Here is a 14,804-nt window from a genome sequence, read left to right as displayed (position 1 = left end):
ACCCGCCTTGTTAACCAGGCTTTTCCGGATTATGGAGAATCTGCCATCAAAGGTGAAATTTTGCGACGCTTTATAGCTGGACTTGAACTTTCATTGCAAACTAAACTGTATGAGTTTGGTGTAACTACACTTGAGGATGCAATTAAAGTAGCTGGTCGGTGTGAGAGGGCACGTTCCACAGTCACTGAGCCTTTTCTACTGCCGACATCCTCTGCACCTGAACCTGCCAAGGTACACAGCCTCACAACTGAGTCTGCCAATATGCTCGCAGCGCAGCTCAACGACCTCCATCTGAAAGTAGACAAACTTCAGTCTGTCGTGACTATGTTGACACAGCCTAAGCCTCATCACACCAGTTCTGTCTCACCTCCTGATCGTCACTTCACCTATCGTCAGAGATCACCTTCACTTGACAGGGTGAAAGACAATCACTATATGCCATCTTCTCGTTATCAACATTTCACTGCATCTGATGTGCCCTACTCCAGAGGAAGATCTCCTGTACGTTCCAGTAACAGTCATAGCAGACTACACGGGAGCCCCGGGCCAAGTTATCATCAGCAGCAGCAAGGGTATGATAGACCCTTACGATACGACAGCAGAGAGACTCGTTTTAGCCCTCAGCAGAGATATACTGCATACGATGACTCAGTGCCTTCTCAACCCAGCTACAGGCATCAACTGAAAGATGACAGCAGCCCAGGTGAGAACCGAGATCGATGGAGGGATGAGCAGTATCACAGACGTCGCTCTCCAAGTCCACAACGACCCCATTCCCGCCATGTACACTTCGTCGAACATCAGCAATCGGGAAACGAGGGGTAACTGGAGATGAGGGCCAATCTTCAGTTCAACTGTCAGCGGCCCATAGCAACAATACAGTCACATCTGTGGACACCACACGCTGGACACCTTACATAAAAGGCCTCGTCGAGGATCAAGAAGTCAGTATTTTCCTTGACACGGGCGCTGGTTTGTCACTCATCAGTGAGGCCTTACGTCAACGCATCCCTGCACTTAAACATCGCCCCTTACTGAAAAGTTTCCAGGTGGCACACACACTGACAGGACAACAGTTAGACATTTTAGGTTCATTATCTGTTACATTACGTCTGGGGTCACACATATTCAGTATGAACATGTATGTCGTGAGAGACTCTAGACAGGATGCTCTTCTTGGGTGGGACTTTTTCAAAATGCATGGTGCCTCAATTGACACAGCCTCTGGTGCTTTTATGTTCAAAAATGACAAAATTTCTCTTCTCAGTTCCTACCAAGCACTGCCTTTTTGCTGTAATGTGTTCCTGCTCTCACAGGTCTCAGTCCCCCCTTTGACAGAGGTTGTTGTTCCTGCCTCTGTAGCATGTACCTCAGAAACAGGAAGTCAGCTCCATGGTTTTCAAGGTATTCTGGAACCACATGTGACCTTTGACAAAGATTTAGCTGTTGCTCGGAGCTTCTCTAATGTCGAAAATGGGCTCACAGTAGTTCATCTGCTTAATCCTACACATCAAGACATTGAGTTGCCCAAACAGACCCATTTAGGTCAGTTCTACTCTGTGCGTGACATGCCTTCTGATTTCTATAAGCCTGTGGACGGTCTTGTAGCTCAGGTTAGCCTGCCAAGCCCTTCATGCCAATTACCTGATATTCACATGGGTACAGACACTCTTACTCCCAATGAGTTAGAGGTAGTTAACTCCCTCCTACAAGAGAACTGCGATGTCTTCAGTACTTCTTCTACTGATCTAGGTAGAACTGATTTGATTAAGCATAGCATACACACATCCTCCACATCCCCTGTGCGTCAGAGAGCATACCGTACATCTCCTATCCTACGAGAGGAAATCCACAAACAAGTAGAGAAACTCCTTGATGCTGACTTAATTGAGCCTAGCCATAGCCCATGGGCCTCCCCAGTGATACTTGTTCGTAAGAAGGATGGGTCTTACAGATTTTGTATTGATTATAGGCGGTTGAACTCGATAACCATTAAAGATGCACATCCCCTGCCACGTGTGGATGACAGTTTAGATGCCCTTTCTGGGGCCACCTTGTTTAGCACTCTAGATTTGTCAAGTGGCTATTGGCAGACTCAAATGGATGATGCTAGTAAAGAAAAAACTGCCTTTACTACGGGAGATTCCCTCTATCAATTTAAGGTCATGCCAATGGGCCTTACCAATGCCCCCCCAACATTTCAGAGGTTGATGGAGCTTGTTCTCCGTGGCCTCCATTGGTCTAAGACTCTGATTTATCTTGATGACATCATAGTCTTCAGTAAGACCTTTAAAGATCACATTCATGATCTCTCTGAAGTGTTTGGAAGATTGCGGCAGGCTGGTCTCAAACTCCATCCTCGAAAGTGTCAGTTTTTCAAACAATCTGTACTCTTTCTAGGACATGTGGTTTCAAAGGATGGCATTCAACCTGACCCCAAAGTGACTGAGAAAGTGCTGAATTGGCCTCGTCCAACTACACCTACAGAGGTTAGAGCTTTCATAGGCCTCTGTTCATACTATCGCCGGTTTGTCAGAGACTTTGCGGAAAAAGCAGCCCCTCTACACAATCTGACGAGGAAACATACCAAATTCACATGGAATGAACAATGTGAGGACACATTTCAGTATTTTCGCCATGCTCTGTCTTCCCCTCCCATTCTCACCTACCCTGATTTCAGCAAGTCTTTTATTCTCTATACGGACGCATCTCACCATGCGATTGGTTCCGTACTTGCACAACAGCAACAGGGTGTTGAAAAGGTAGTAGCCTATGCCAGTCATGTGCTAAGCACAACAGAGCGTAACTGGTCCACCTTTGACAGAGAATGGTGGGCTATTGTTTGGTCCGTTAGACATTTCTCACACTACTTACAAGGATGCCCCTTTGTGATTGTTACAGACCATCGTCCCTTGTTAGGGTTAAAGAAAATGCCTATTGATCGAGATCCAACAGGGCGTAGAGCACGTTGGGTATTGGAGCTTGACGTCTACAATTGGGTCATAAAACACAGGAATGGCGTAAAGCACACAAATGCAGATTCACTATCTAGATGCCCGAGTCAAAGTGATACTATTCCTTCTGTTCCCTCAATGTCAGACAAACCAGAACCTTCTGTAGTCACCGCCCCTCTTACCGCTCATGCTGTCATAGACCTTTCTCAGACTTTGTCAGTCGATCTTGAACAGGGTCAAAAAGATGATGTCACACTGAGGACAGTAAGGGAATGGTTGAAGGAAGAAAAGAGACCCCCAGCTTGGGTTCTAAAGAAGGGGTCGACAGAGCTCAAAGTATACTGGCGACAGTTTGATAGACTGCATTTGCAGGATGGAAAAATCTACCGTTTTGCCTGTAACAAACCTAAAGAGTCACCCACTCTTCATGTAGTCATTCCCAGTACAGCTGTCCCCCAGGTGTTACAGTTTTTACATGGTCATTCCACTGTAGGTCACCTTGGTCATAAAAAGACACTTGCAAGGGCCAGGGAGCATTTCTATTGGCCATACATGGCTAGAGACATAGAGAACTACTGCCAACAGTGTGTTTCATGCCAGTCTAGATCTATGCCAGTCCCACATCAAGTAGCTCCCCTACAGACTATTCATGCCAATCATCCTTTTGAAAAGGTAGCAGCTGACATTACTGAGCTTCCTATGACACCATCAGGCCATAGATATGTCCTTGTTCTTCAAGACTATTTCACCAAGTATGTGAATTTGTACCCTATGAAGGACCAAAGAGCTGTAACGGTGGCACACTGTATTTTTGAACAGTATGTCACAGACCATGGTGTTCCTGAATACCTTCATACAGATCAAGGTCGTCAGTTTGAGGCAGATTTAATCAAGGAGTTGTGTTCCAAGTTGGGTGTCACCAAAACTAGGACATCTCCTTATCATCCTGAGATGGTTTAATTGAAAGATTCAATCGCACCCTGAAAGACCAATTGAGTAAATGTCTGTATCAGCAAACAGAGTCATGGGATACCATGTTGAGGTCAATCCAGTTCTCTTACAATACCAGTGTGCACAGCAGTACTGGATACACCCCCTTTTTCCTTGTTCATGGACGTGAAGCCAGGCTGCCTGTGCATTTACTCTTTCCTTGTCCTACTGAAGCTTCTAGTGCCTCTGCTGGCACCCCAGCAGAGTATGCTACGTCTGTCTACAGGAAGCTGCAGTTTGCATTCAAGTTGCGTCAGGAGAATCAGGAACATGCTCACGCACAGCAAAAAGCTCAATATGACAAAAAGGCCAAATTCACCACGTACAGTGTGGGAGACTTGGTTTGGCTGAATGATCCTGCTCATTCCCGATGTAAACTGGCCCCACGCTGGAAAGGACCCTACATTGTAACACGAACTGTTCAGCCTGCCGATGGTAATTCTGTGCTGTATGCTATTCAGCCAAAAGGTTTTCCTGAAAAGACACCGCAAGTGGTACATCATAATCGTCTTAAAACCTACCTGCCTTCCACATATCAGCTGGGGCGAACAGTATCCGATGCATCGTCTCCCATTGCACAGACTGTGGAAAAGGAAGTATCCCCTAATATTTCTAATTCTTCTACACTTGCTGTCCGAGAGAACTTGCCTTCTGTTGTCTTTACTGGAGAAGTCCCCAATCAGAGTCCAGCTAGGACATTGCTTTTGGGACAGTTACCGCTGAGCTTAACTCAAAACACTGGACAGTTGAATGTTCCTCAGCCTGATAATATGGACTATGTAACCTCAGAAGTAGGCTGTTCTACTGCTGTGGCTCCACGTGCTGTTCTAGACTCTAGACCGTTAGGTCGCAGGCCTGTCAAATTGCCTGCAAAGTTCAAAGACTATGTTGTGAAGTAAAAGAAAAAAAAAAGTTATCCATCCTTTGCTTTATAACTTTTGCTGAAACCCTTGCATGTCTTGGACTACAGACCATTTTGTGTTTATTGAAACTTTTGGTTTTTGGTGCACCAATAATCTGCACATTGCTTTGCCTGGTTTATTAAGGGCATTGTTATTTTCTGTGTTGAAAACGTGGACGTTTCTTTTCCCACGGGGTAACTAATGTGAAGTTTCTTTTGTTTAATATTCATTGTATTCTATTTTCACATCTTTTTGTTAAGGACTTTTATTTTGGTGTTGAGTCCTCAGAGAGAGGATGATGTAATGAGAAGCGGGAGTGCGGGAAAGAAAGAGGGATAGAGAGGGTGCGAGCGAGGAGTGTGGTGTTGCTCTGCTCTCTAATTCTAACACTCTGCTCAATAAAAGTTGTTAGCCGTCAATATTCCAAGTCCATCGTCATTCTTGAGATTAATCCACGGACAGTTAAACCCCACGCCTTACACTAGTTTGTAGCACACCAAGAATACACACTACTTTGCTGTTATTAGAAATGTAACTGCTATTTAGTGTTAAATTATTGTAGTTGGGTTAGGTGGCTTGGGTTTTATTGTGAATTTATTATGAAAATTTGTTGTGTTTTGTATTTAGTACACTTTAAATATTTCAGTATACTATCGTTTACTATAGTAAAAATCTATATATTGTTAATTTTTAAGATTATTTTATTTATTTATTTTTCAATAAAAAAGCCGTTCTTTAATGTCATTCACCATCGTTTTGAGGCTCTTTTTTTAAAGTATCGGTTCAGGCACCGTTTAGGCAGCGGTACCGTTTTAAAAGTATTGATTTGGCACCGGAAAAAAAAAAACGATAGCCAACTCTAGTGAAAACTATGAATAGTTGTGCGTTCACTGTGTTTTTATCCTTGTTCGACTCCTTTGTGAGTCGAGTCTCCTGTGCGATCTGTGTTTGTTTGATGCTCAGAGCTTCAGTCATTTATGAGGTTGTGCTTTGTGTTAAGACGCTGCTTGAGAATGTTGACAGAAAGACAGTTTATTTGGGTTTGAAACAGAGCCATGATTTTTTGGTTGATTAATTGATTGATTGGTTGGTTGGTTGATCGATTTGATTGGTAACTTGGTTGGGTTTTTTTCTTGATTGATTTATGATTGATTTGATTGGTTGGTTGTTTGTTTTATTGGTTGATTTTTCTTGGATGATTGGTGGTTTGTTTGTTTTTTCTACTTGGTTGGTTGTTTTTTTCTTGGGTTGATTAGTTAATTGATTTGATTGGTTGGGTAGTTGGTTGTTTTTTTATTGGTTGGTTAATTGATTCGATTGGTTGGTTGTTTTGTTATTTTCTTGGTTTATTGGTTGGTTGGTAGATTTTGATTAGTTGGTTGGGTTTTTTTCTTGGTTGATTGTTTGTTTGGTTGATTGATTCGTTAGTTTTTTTCTTGGGTTTGTTGGTTGGTTGATTGATTTGATTGGTTGGTTGTTGTTTTTTCTTGGTTTATTGATTCGATTGGTTGTTGGTTTTTTCTTGGGTTGGTTGATTAATTTGATTGGTTGGTTGGGTTTTTTTCTTGGTTTATTGGTTGATTGATTGGTTGTTTTGTTCTTGAAAGGAGTGGTTGATTTGGTTGGTTGTTTTTTTTTCTCGGTTTATTGATCGGTTGATTGATTCGATTGGTTTTTTGGTTGATTGGTTGTATTGTTCTTGGATGATTGGTTAGTTTTCTACTTGGTTTGGTTGATTGATGGATTGTTTTTATTGGTTGGTTTAGTTGATTGGTTGATTAGTTGGGTGGTTATTTTCTTGGTTTGGTTTATTAGTTGGTTGGTTGTTTTCTTGGTTGGTGGGTGGTTGGTTGATTGGTTGTTGTCTTTATTGGTTTGTTGGTTGATTGGTCGTTTTTTTACTTGGTTGGTGGTTTTCTTGGTTGTTTGGTTTATTAGTTGGTTTCTTGGTTGGTTGGTTGTTTGTTTGGTTATTTTCTTGGTTTTTGGTTGGTTGTTTCCTTGGTAGTTTGATTGATTGGTTGGTTTTGTTGGTCGTTAGGTTGGTTGTTTGGTTGATATTTTAAATTGGTTTGTTTGGTCTGATTGATTGGTGTAGTTGATTGGTTGGCTGTTGTTTTTTTAGTTTATTGGTTGGTTGGTAGTTTGGCTGCTTGGTTCCAGACAGTCATCACTGTACTACAGGACATTGTGACAAACGTTACAATAAACACATAATACGCTATATATACAGATGGTTTACATGAAAATATATGAATATCTTAATTAGAGCGATGTCATGTCCTTTCAGGTGGACCATGTGGTGAACGGACACGCCGCTTCCAGGCAGCTGAAAGAGCAGGCGGAGAAGAGGTGAGCATCAGTCGCTCTGATGCGTTTCTGTTCTCACTCAGTCTGATCGCTGAGCTTTTCTCCTGCCTGAACCTCCATCTGGAGCACATGTCTGGAGACGCAGCACAGCCGGAGCAGCTGACGGCCGGCCTGCACATCTGGCCTGATTTCCACGGCAACCGCTCTCCTCTGGCCGACCAGACATCACGGGGATCGGTGAGGAACGCTGTGCTTGTTACAGTGCTGATGAAAAAATATAATAGTTTTCATTGTACTGCCTTTAATTTAATTTAATTTTGTATTATTTATTAATAAAACTGATAACTGGACGTACATTTTCTGCAGAATATGTGAGTGGTGCTTACTGCGGCAAAATTTGGCACCAGGCAGTTGTTCGGATGTTGTGGGTGGTTGCTAGGGTTGTTAGTGTAGTTGGTAGGCAGTTGCTATGGTGCTGCTAGAATGAGAATATTGAGAATGAACTCCAAATTAACATTTATAATAATGACAATCTTTTTTTTTAATTATATTTTTGGGCTTTTTTCCTTTATTTCAGAGGACAGAAATGTGGATTTAACAGGGACATTTGCTTAATGTCATGAAAATAATGTTAATAGCCCTAGAAAGTACTTTTTTCTTTACGTTCTAGAAAGAAAGATTTTCTTTACGTTTAATATAATTTCTTATTTTTAACCATTAAGAAAAAAGACACATCAGATAGTTTTAGCTTTTATAACTAATGTTTGCAGTGGTGGAGAGTTGATTGATGATGTCACTGCTGGTGTGTGCAGGTTGTGGGACTCACTTTATCACAGACACTGGATGATTTAGCTCTGCTGTATCTAGCAACTATTCAGGCCATCGCTGTAAGACACACACCACACACACACACACTCTCTCTCACATACACACACACAAACACACTCTCACTCACACACTAACTAAGTGTTCAGTATTACAGTGTTAATGTGATTGTGTGTCTCTGTTGTATGAAGCTTGGCACCAGACACATCCTAGATGCCATGAAAGAGGCAGGATATGACATCACAACCCTCTTCCTGTGCGGGGGGCTGAGCAAGAACGCGCTGTTCGTACAGACACACGCCAACACCACGGGTCAGTGCTCACTCACACACACGCTCATATATCTGACATGACATGACCAACACCACGGGTCAATGCTCACTCACACACACACACTCACTCATTTATCTGACATGGTAGAGACCTGCGCGGGACGGATTTTATCCCGTTCCTGCAAAAATATATGTTGTTTTCTCCCGCTGCTGCCCCCAACAATCAAGTTTCGTCCCGCTCCCGCCCGCAAAATCCCGCGGGTAAACGTATAAGTACTTTTTTTTTTAAATACATTGCATATTCTGCCTGCTACTCTGTGATTTTTTTCACTTGCTCCCCTGTTGAATATAAAAAATAAAATAAAAAATAAACGGAAAATAAACAAATGTTTCGTTTTATTTGCGTTTAATTCAATGGATGAACATGAACAAGGAACTTAGAACAAATAAATACAGTAAAAAAGTAAGAAATGTACATAAATAAAAATATACCATAATGATTATAGTATAGCCTAATAAAGTATCTTATAATAATAATAAACCTGGATTTCTTTCATGTTCAAAAGTAGCCTATATATAGGGCCTAATACTGCTTAAGAATGCCGCCTTTGCTTTTAGCAATTCCTTCAAAACATTAAACAAAAACTATCCTTATTCCTCAATAACAAAATATACCAATTTTAAATATTTAGCTAAATAAAAAAAAACTGAATTAACTAAAACAATAAAAAAAAAAAACTGTATGACTACTTAATGTGCCCATGCAGGAATAGCATGTCGTTCACTGATGAGGGCTTCAGATTAATCCGTCTCTGCTCCAGTATGCGACCGCAAATACTGAAAGCCCTCTCCGATGGTGCGCTGGAAGCTGGAATGCAAAGTACATGGCGTGTGTCATGCGGTGCAGACATTTTGCCTCTGTGTGGTAGGCTTGGCTGTTCTGCGCCTATGAACCACGCGAGAGTTAGCTTCCGACCATGTGCCTGTAAATCGTTTTTATTTTAGTTATCCTTGTTGGTTGTGCATTAGATAAATAACGGTTTATTTGTTTCTAGTTATTTTATTTTGTTCTATATTTCCCACAAATAATTTTATTTTCCCGCAACCCGCACACAATAATATCTTGCCGCCCGCACCCGCATTCACCCATCAAATATTGTCCCGCGCCGCACTCGGTTGCGCTGGGTCCCGGGGTAGTCTCGCAGAAGTGCAGGTCTCTACACTCAGGTATCTGACATGACATGACCAACACCACGGGTCAGTGCTCTGAGGGATTTGTGTGTGTGTTTCAGGGCTGCCGGGAGATGGTTCTCACTGCGGAACATGAAATCCACGGGGAGGAGTCGGATCCACTCCTCCCACCTTACATACACCTAAACCTAGCCAACTCCGCCCCCTGATCCCTAAACACACCCCTAATCCCTAAACCCAACCCTAATCCTACCCATCTCCACCCCTTGGATCTTGATCCGACTCCTCCCCGTGGATCTCATGTACTGCATTGAGGTGCTACTGGCTGCCGGTGGTCCTGTCGGCCGAACCAGAGGCCGTTCTGTTGGGAGCTGCTGTGATCGGAGCCTGTGCTTCATCTGACTGTGGCTCCATACAGGTACAAAAAACACACACACACACACACACACAAACAATATCAGCCGCTGTGATCGGAGCCTGTGCTTCATCTGACTGTGGCTCCATACAACCCTAATCCTACCCATCTCCACCCCTTGGATCTTGATCCGACTCCTCCCCGTGGATCTCATGTACTGCATTGAGGTGCTACTGGCTGCAGAACACAAAGCAGCAATTCGTAACAGAAATATGGACTATGAAATTGCGAGGCATTATGTACAAGCTAATCATGGTTCCAGTGCGTCCTTAAAATTTTTGGGTATTGAAAAAATTCTACCCTCCCAGCGAGGAGGTGACATAGTGAAGTCCCTACTACAATGGGACGCTTTCTGGATTTTCACTCTTAACACAGTAGAACCAAATGGCCTTAATGAGGAACTGGGCCTTTCATGCTTTCTATAATTCACGTTTTTTATAATTCACATTCTTAGTTAATTATAGACATGTTGTTAGCGGGTCTGCATGTACACTTTTTTTGTGTATATGTTTGTGTGTGTGTATATATAGGCTATCTATCTATCTACAAACAGGGGGGGTTGGGGTTCGTGTACTTGCGCGCGCCTAGGACTGAAGCACCTTTTAGACAGGACGCGGAACGCTGCGCTGCGCTTTGAAACCTATTAATTTCAAGGACTTCCAAAGATACATAACAGCTACAAGTATATGCACTATGCAAGCACTATATACATGATTCACCCTATTATACTTTATCGACACAAATTGATAAGTCAAACAGCAAACTGCAATCCCCAAATACTCTTTTAATCGACGATTGCTTATGGCTTATAAGTAACTTAAATAAAACTAGCTACATTACTAGTTCTCATTAAAGAACTACATTCGATTCTATTCGATACATTCAGGTGCCAAAGGCTTACTCTCAGTACGGTTGACTCTTCTCAGTCTCTCAGGTGCCAAAGGCTTACTCTCAGTACGGTTGACTCTTCTCAGTCTCTCAGGTGCCAAAGGCTTACTCTCAGTACGGTTGACTCTTCTCAGTTTCTCAGGTGCCAAAGGCTTACTCTCAGTACGGTTGACTCTTCTCAGTCTCTCAGGTGCCAAAGGCTTATTCTCCGTACGGTGAACTCTTCTCAGTCTCTCAGGTGCCAAAGGCTTACTCTCAGTACGGTTGACTCTTCTGATTCTCTCAGGTGCCAAAGGCTTACTCTCAGTACGGTTGACTCTTCTCAGTCTCTCAGGTGCCAAAGGCTTACTCTGAGTACGGTTGACTCTTCTCAGTCTCTCAGGTGCCAAAGGCTTACTCTCAGTACGGTTGGTTCTTCTCAGTACAACAGGTGTAGGAAGCTTACGGCTGTGAAGGAGCGTCGACTGGACAGCAAGTAGGTACTCCACGTACGTTTGGTCTTCCCAATACGTCGGTGCAGTAGGCTTAGGGCTGTGAAGGAGCGTCGACTGGCAGCAGGTAAATCCTCTCAATACAGTTGGTTCTTCTTAGTTCAACAGGTGCAGAAAGCTTACGGCTGTGAAGGAGCATCGACTGGACAGCAAGTAGGTACTCCACGTACGTCTGGTCTTCCCAATATGTCGGTGCAGAAGGCTTGGGGCTGTGAAGGGCGTCGACTGGGCAGCAGGTAACTGGGTTTATTCCCACTCCCAAGAACAGCGAGGATGAGACGAGAATGCACCGGCCTCAGATGGAACACACTCCGAACAGCAGGTAACTGGATTTTCTCCGTCCCCCAGAACAGCATCAATAATGAAGCAGAGTACAACAGGATTTAGATACACAACACTCAGAACAACGGGTACCTGAGGTTTCCTCCGTTCTCCACAACAGCAACGATGAGACAAATGCAGCGGGCTTCAGATGGGACGCACTCAGAACAGCAGGTAACTGGATTTTCCCCGTCCTCCAGAACAGCATCAATGATGAATCAGAATACAACAGGCTTTGGATATTCAACACTCAGAACAGCAGGTAACTGGATTTTCCCCGTTCTCCAGAACAGCATCAATGATGAATCAGAATACAACAGGCTTTGGATATTCAACACTCAGAACAGCAGGTAACTGGATTTTCCCCGTTCTCCAGAACAGCATCAATGATGAATCAGAATACAGCAGGCTTAAAGTCCGTTTTCACTTAATCTCTTCCTCAGAAAACTCCCGACTGTAACACAAGGCAAGACCGATGGACATGTGACAGAATTCTGTACAGTAAGCATTCAATAACTCCACTTCAACCACACACAGTGGGACACAGCATTAACTCACGTCACTCTCATCCACTCCGTGAAATTTAAGGTCACGGCCAACCTCCTCGCTCTGGACAGCGGGGGTAATTAGACGGAAGAATTCAGCGACTGCAATCACAAATCCTAACAGCTGTCTTCTCATTCAGACATCTGGACTCCGTTTTTTATGTCATTTCTCCTCATATATAATCTTTTCGTGTATAACCCACATATAATACAGCCAGTAGAAGTTTGGTACTTATCTTCACCCCAGTAAGTGGACTCGATAATACTTCATAGATGACTTCGCCCTCTGCCTCTCTGTTCTCCGTCACCCAGTTCTTCGTAGCGGATTCCCTTCCCACGGATCGATCTCGCCAGCCGATTTGTCCCACAGAAATCTCTCACTCTCTCTCAGCAAGAAGAAAAGTTTGAACGCCGCAGCAATCCCACCCAACCCACTCAGTCTCTCAAAGTTTTGCTTTTGTCTGTTCCTAAAAGCGACATGTCCCAATCGTCACACAGTCACTTAATGCGCCGCACCTTCTGTCACTTTGCCATCAGCGGCTGCTGTTCCTATGGTAGCGACGCATCTGAGGCCGGCTTGGTGTTCAGTTGAAACCGCTCCGGGCGGAAACATCCCCCCGTGGGCTGTGTAGTTCCGTCTCTAGTTCGTCACCTTGTGACAACTTCACCAAGGATACGGCTCACTTCAGGACTCAAACGGTAAGTAAGAAGGTAAGAGTTCTTCTCAATACAGAATCCTTTCGTCAGTGCACAGTAGTGGGACAATGATTCAAAGGCTTACTTCACCAGCGATGCTGCATACTTCCAGACTCAGACGGTAAGTAGGAAGGTAAGGATTCTTCTCAGTATAGGATACTTTCGTCAGTGCACAGTAGTGAGACAGTGATTGAAAAGCTTACTTCACCAGCAATGCTGCATACTTCTAGACTCAGGCGGTAAGTAGGAAGGTAAGAATTCTTCTCAGTATAGGATACTTTTGTCAGTGCACAGTAGTGAGACAGTGATTTAAAAGCTTACTTCACCAGCAATACTGCATACTTCTAGACTCAGACGGTAAGTAGGAAGGTAAGAATTCTTCTCAGTACAAGATACTTTCGTCAGTGCACAGTAGTGGGAGACGGTGGTTTAAAAGCTTACTTCACCAGCAATGCTGCATACTTCTAGACTCAGACAGTAAGTAGGAAGATAAGGATTTTTCTCAGTATAGAATACTTTCGTCAGTGCACAGTAGTGAAACAATGATTTTAAAAGCTTACTTCACCAGCGATGCTGCATACTTCTAGACTCAGGCGGTAAGTAGGAAGGTAAGGATTCTTCTCAGTATAGGATACTGTCGTCAGTGCACAGTAGTGAGACAGTGATTTAAAAGCTTACTTCACCAGCAATGCTGCATACTTCTAGACTCAGACGGTAAGTAGGAAGATAAGAATTCTTCTCAGTACATGAAACTTTCGTCAGTGCACAGTAGTGGGAGACGGTGGTTTAAAAGCTTACTTCACCAGCCATGCTGCATACTTCTAGACTCAGACAGTAAGTAGGAAGGTAAGGATTCTTCTCAGTATAAGATACTTTCAGCAGTGCACAGTAGTGAAACAGTGACTTAAAAGCTTTCTTCACCAGCGATGCTGCTTACTTCTAGACTCAGACCGTAAGTAGGAAGATAAGGATTTTTCAAAGTATAGAACACTTTCGTCGGTGCACAGTAGTGAGACAGTGGTTTAAAAGCTTACTTCACCAGCGATGCTGCATACTTCCAGACTCAGACGTTAAGTAGGAAGGTAAGGATTCTTCTCAGTATAGAATACTTTCGTCAGTACACAGTAGTGAAACAATGATTTAAAAAAATTACTTCACGAGCGATACTGCATACTTCCAGACTCAGATGGTAAGTAGGAAGGTAAAGGATTCTTCTCAACATAGGATACTGTTCGTCAGTGCAAAGTAGTGAGACAGTGATTTAAAAGCTTACTTCACCAGCGATACTGCATACTTCCAAACTCAGCTGTATCACTCTGGGCTTCTGATGGAGAGCAGATATAATAACTTTTCACAAACGTGTAAGCAGGGTTTGGGGCCGCTTCTCAGTAAAAGCACACCACACTCGTGTTCACTTCAAATCCACAGCCATGAATCAATGTATATAAATAAGGCAAAAACACTGCAATTCACTCACACGATAGGGCTGATCAGAGGCCTCAATCCATTCGTTACACTCCCGTGGGGGATATTTAATCCTCAGTTCCTCCTCAACACACTCTGAAACACATAGCTTCCCCAACAGTCAGATTTACATTCACTGCATCCTCTTCAAGCTTTTCGAATGTTCATAAGATGAAATCAATTCACTTATCTTTCTCTCTTCCCCACATCCAGACAACTTCCCCGAGTAAAGCTTGAGCCCCAAACTGCTCCAAAAACAAAACAGACCACATCCACGTCCCGTTCCCCGAAACCTCTCTGGATAGCCCTTTTATCTTTGGCTTGTGAAGCCGGACACCTGTGTGAACGCCGCTCCTCTCTCTCTTGCACCTGCAGTGCATTAGCGCTAATCAGGCCGGGCAATGTTTCTGCCACACCTGGAACTGGAGTGGGATGTGTCGCAAACAAATCGTTCCCTCGAGAAACTCGTGACTCACCAAGAGGGTTCCGCTCACTACGCGTTTTTGTCACCCGTGACATCCCCCCCGCCAATCGGTTCTA

The 14,804-nt window shown here is 43.4% G+C and overlaps 1 protein-coding gene across 1 annotated transcript in view; it reads left to right on the top strand.

Moving 5' to 3' along the window:
- The window catches only part of LOC143712777 (FGGY carbohydrate kinase domain-containing protein-like), a 63,015-nt gene that overhangs the window by 46,903 nt on the left and 1,308 nt on the right, over nucleotides 1-14,804 (top strand). Inside the window, exons 6-10 of the mRNA XM_077204785.1 lie at nucleotides 7,137-7,198; nucleotides 7,240-7,393; nucleotides 7,969-8,043; nucleotides 8,173-8,297; nucleotides 9,760-9,862. Coding sequence (XP_077060900.1) covers nucleotides 7,137-7,198; nucleotides 7,240-7,393; nucleotides 7,969-8,043; nucleotides 8,173-8,297; nucleotides 9,760-9,862 — 519 coding nt within the window. The remainder of the gene's footprint in view (nucleotides 1-7,136; nucleotides 7,199-7,239; nucleotides 7,394-7,968; nucleotides 8,044-8,172; nucleotides 8,298-9,759; nucleotides 9,863-14,804) is intronic.

This window comes from Siphateles boraxobius, unplaced genomic scaffold, assembly GCF_051911475.1.
Source record: "Siphateles boraxobius isolate OS27281-9 unplaced genomic scaffold, OSU_SipBor_1 51, whole genome shotgun sequence".
NCBI classification, from domain to species: Eukaryota; Metazoa; Chordata; class Actinopteri; order Cypriniformes; family Leuciscidae; genus Siphateles; species Siphateles boraxobius.
Note: the sequence above shows the minus strand (reverse complement) of the source record. Positions and strands in the feature narration are given on the sequence as shown.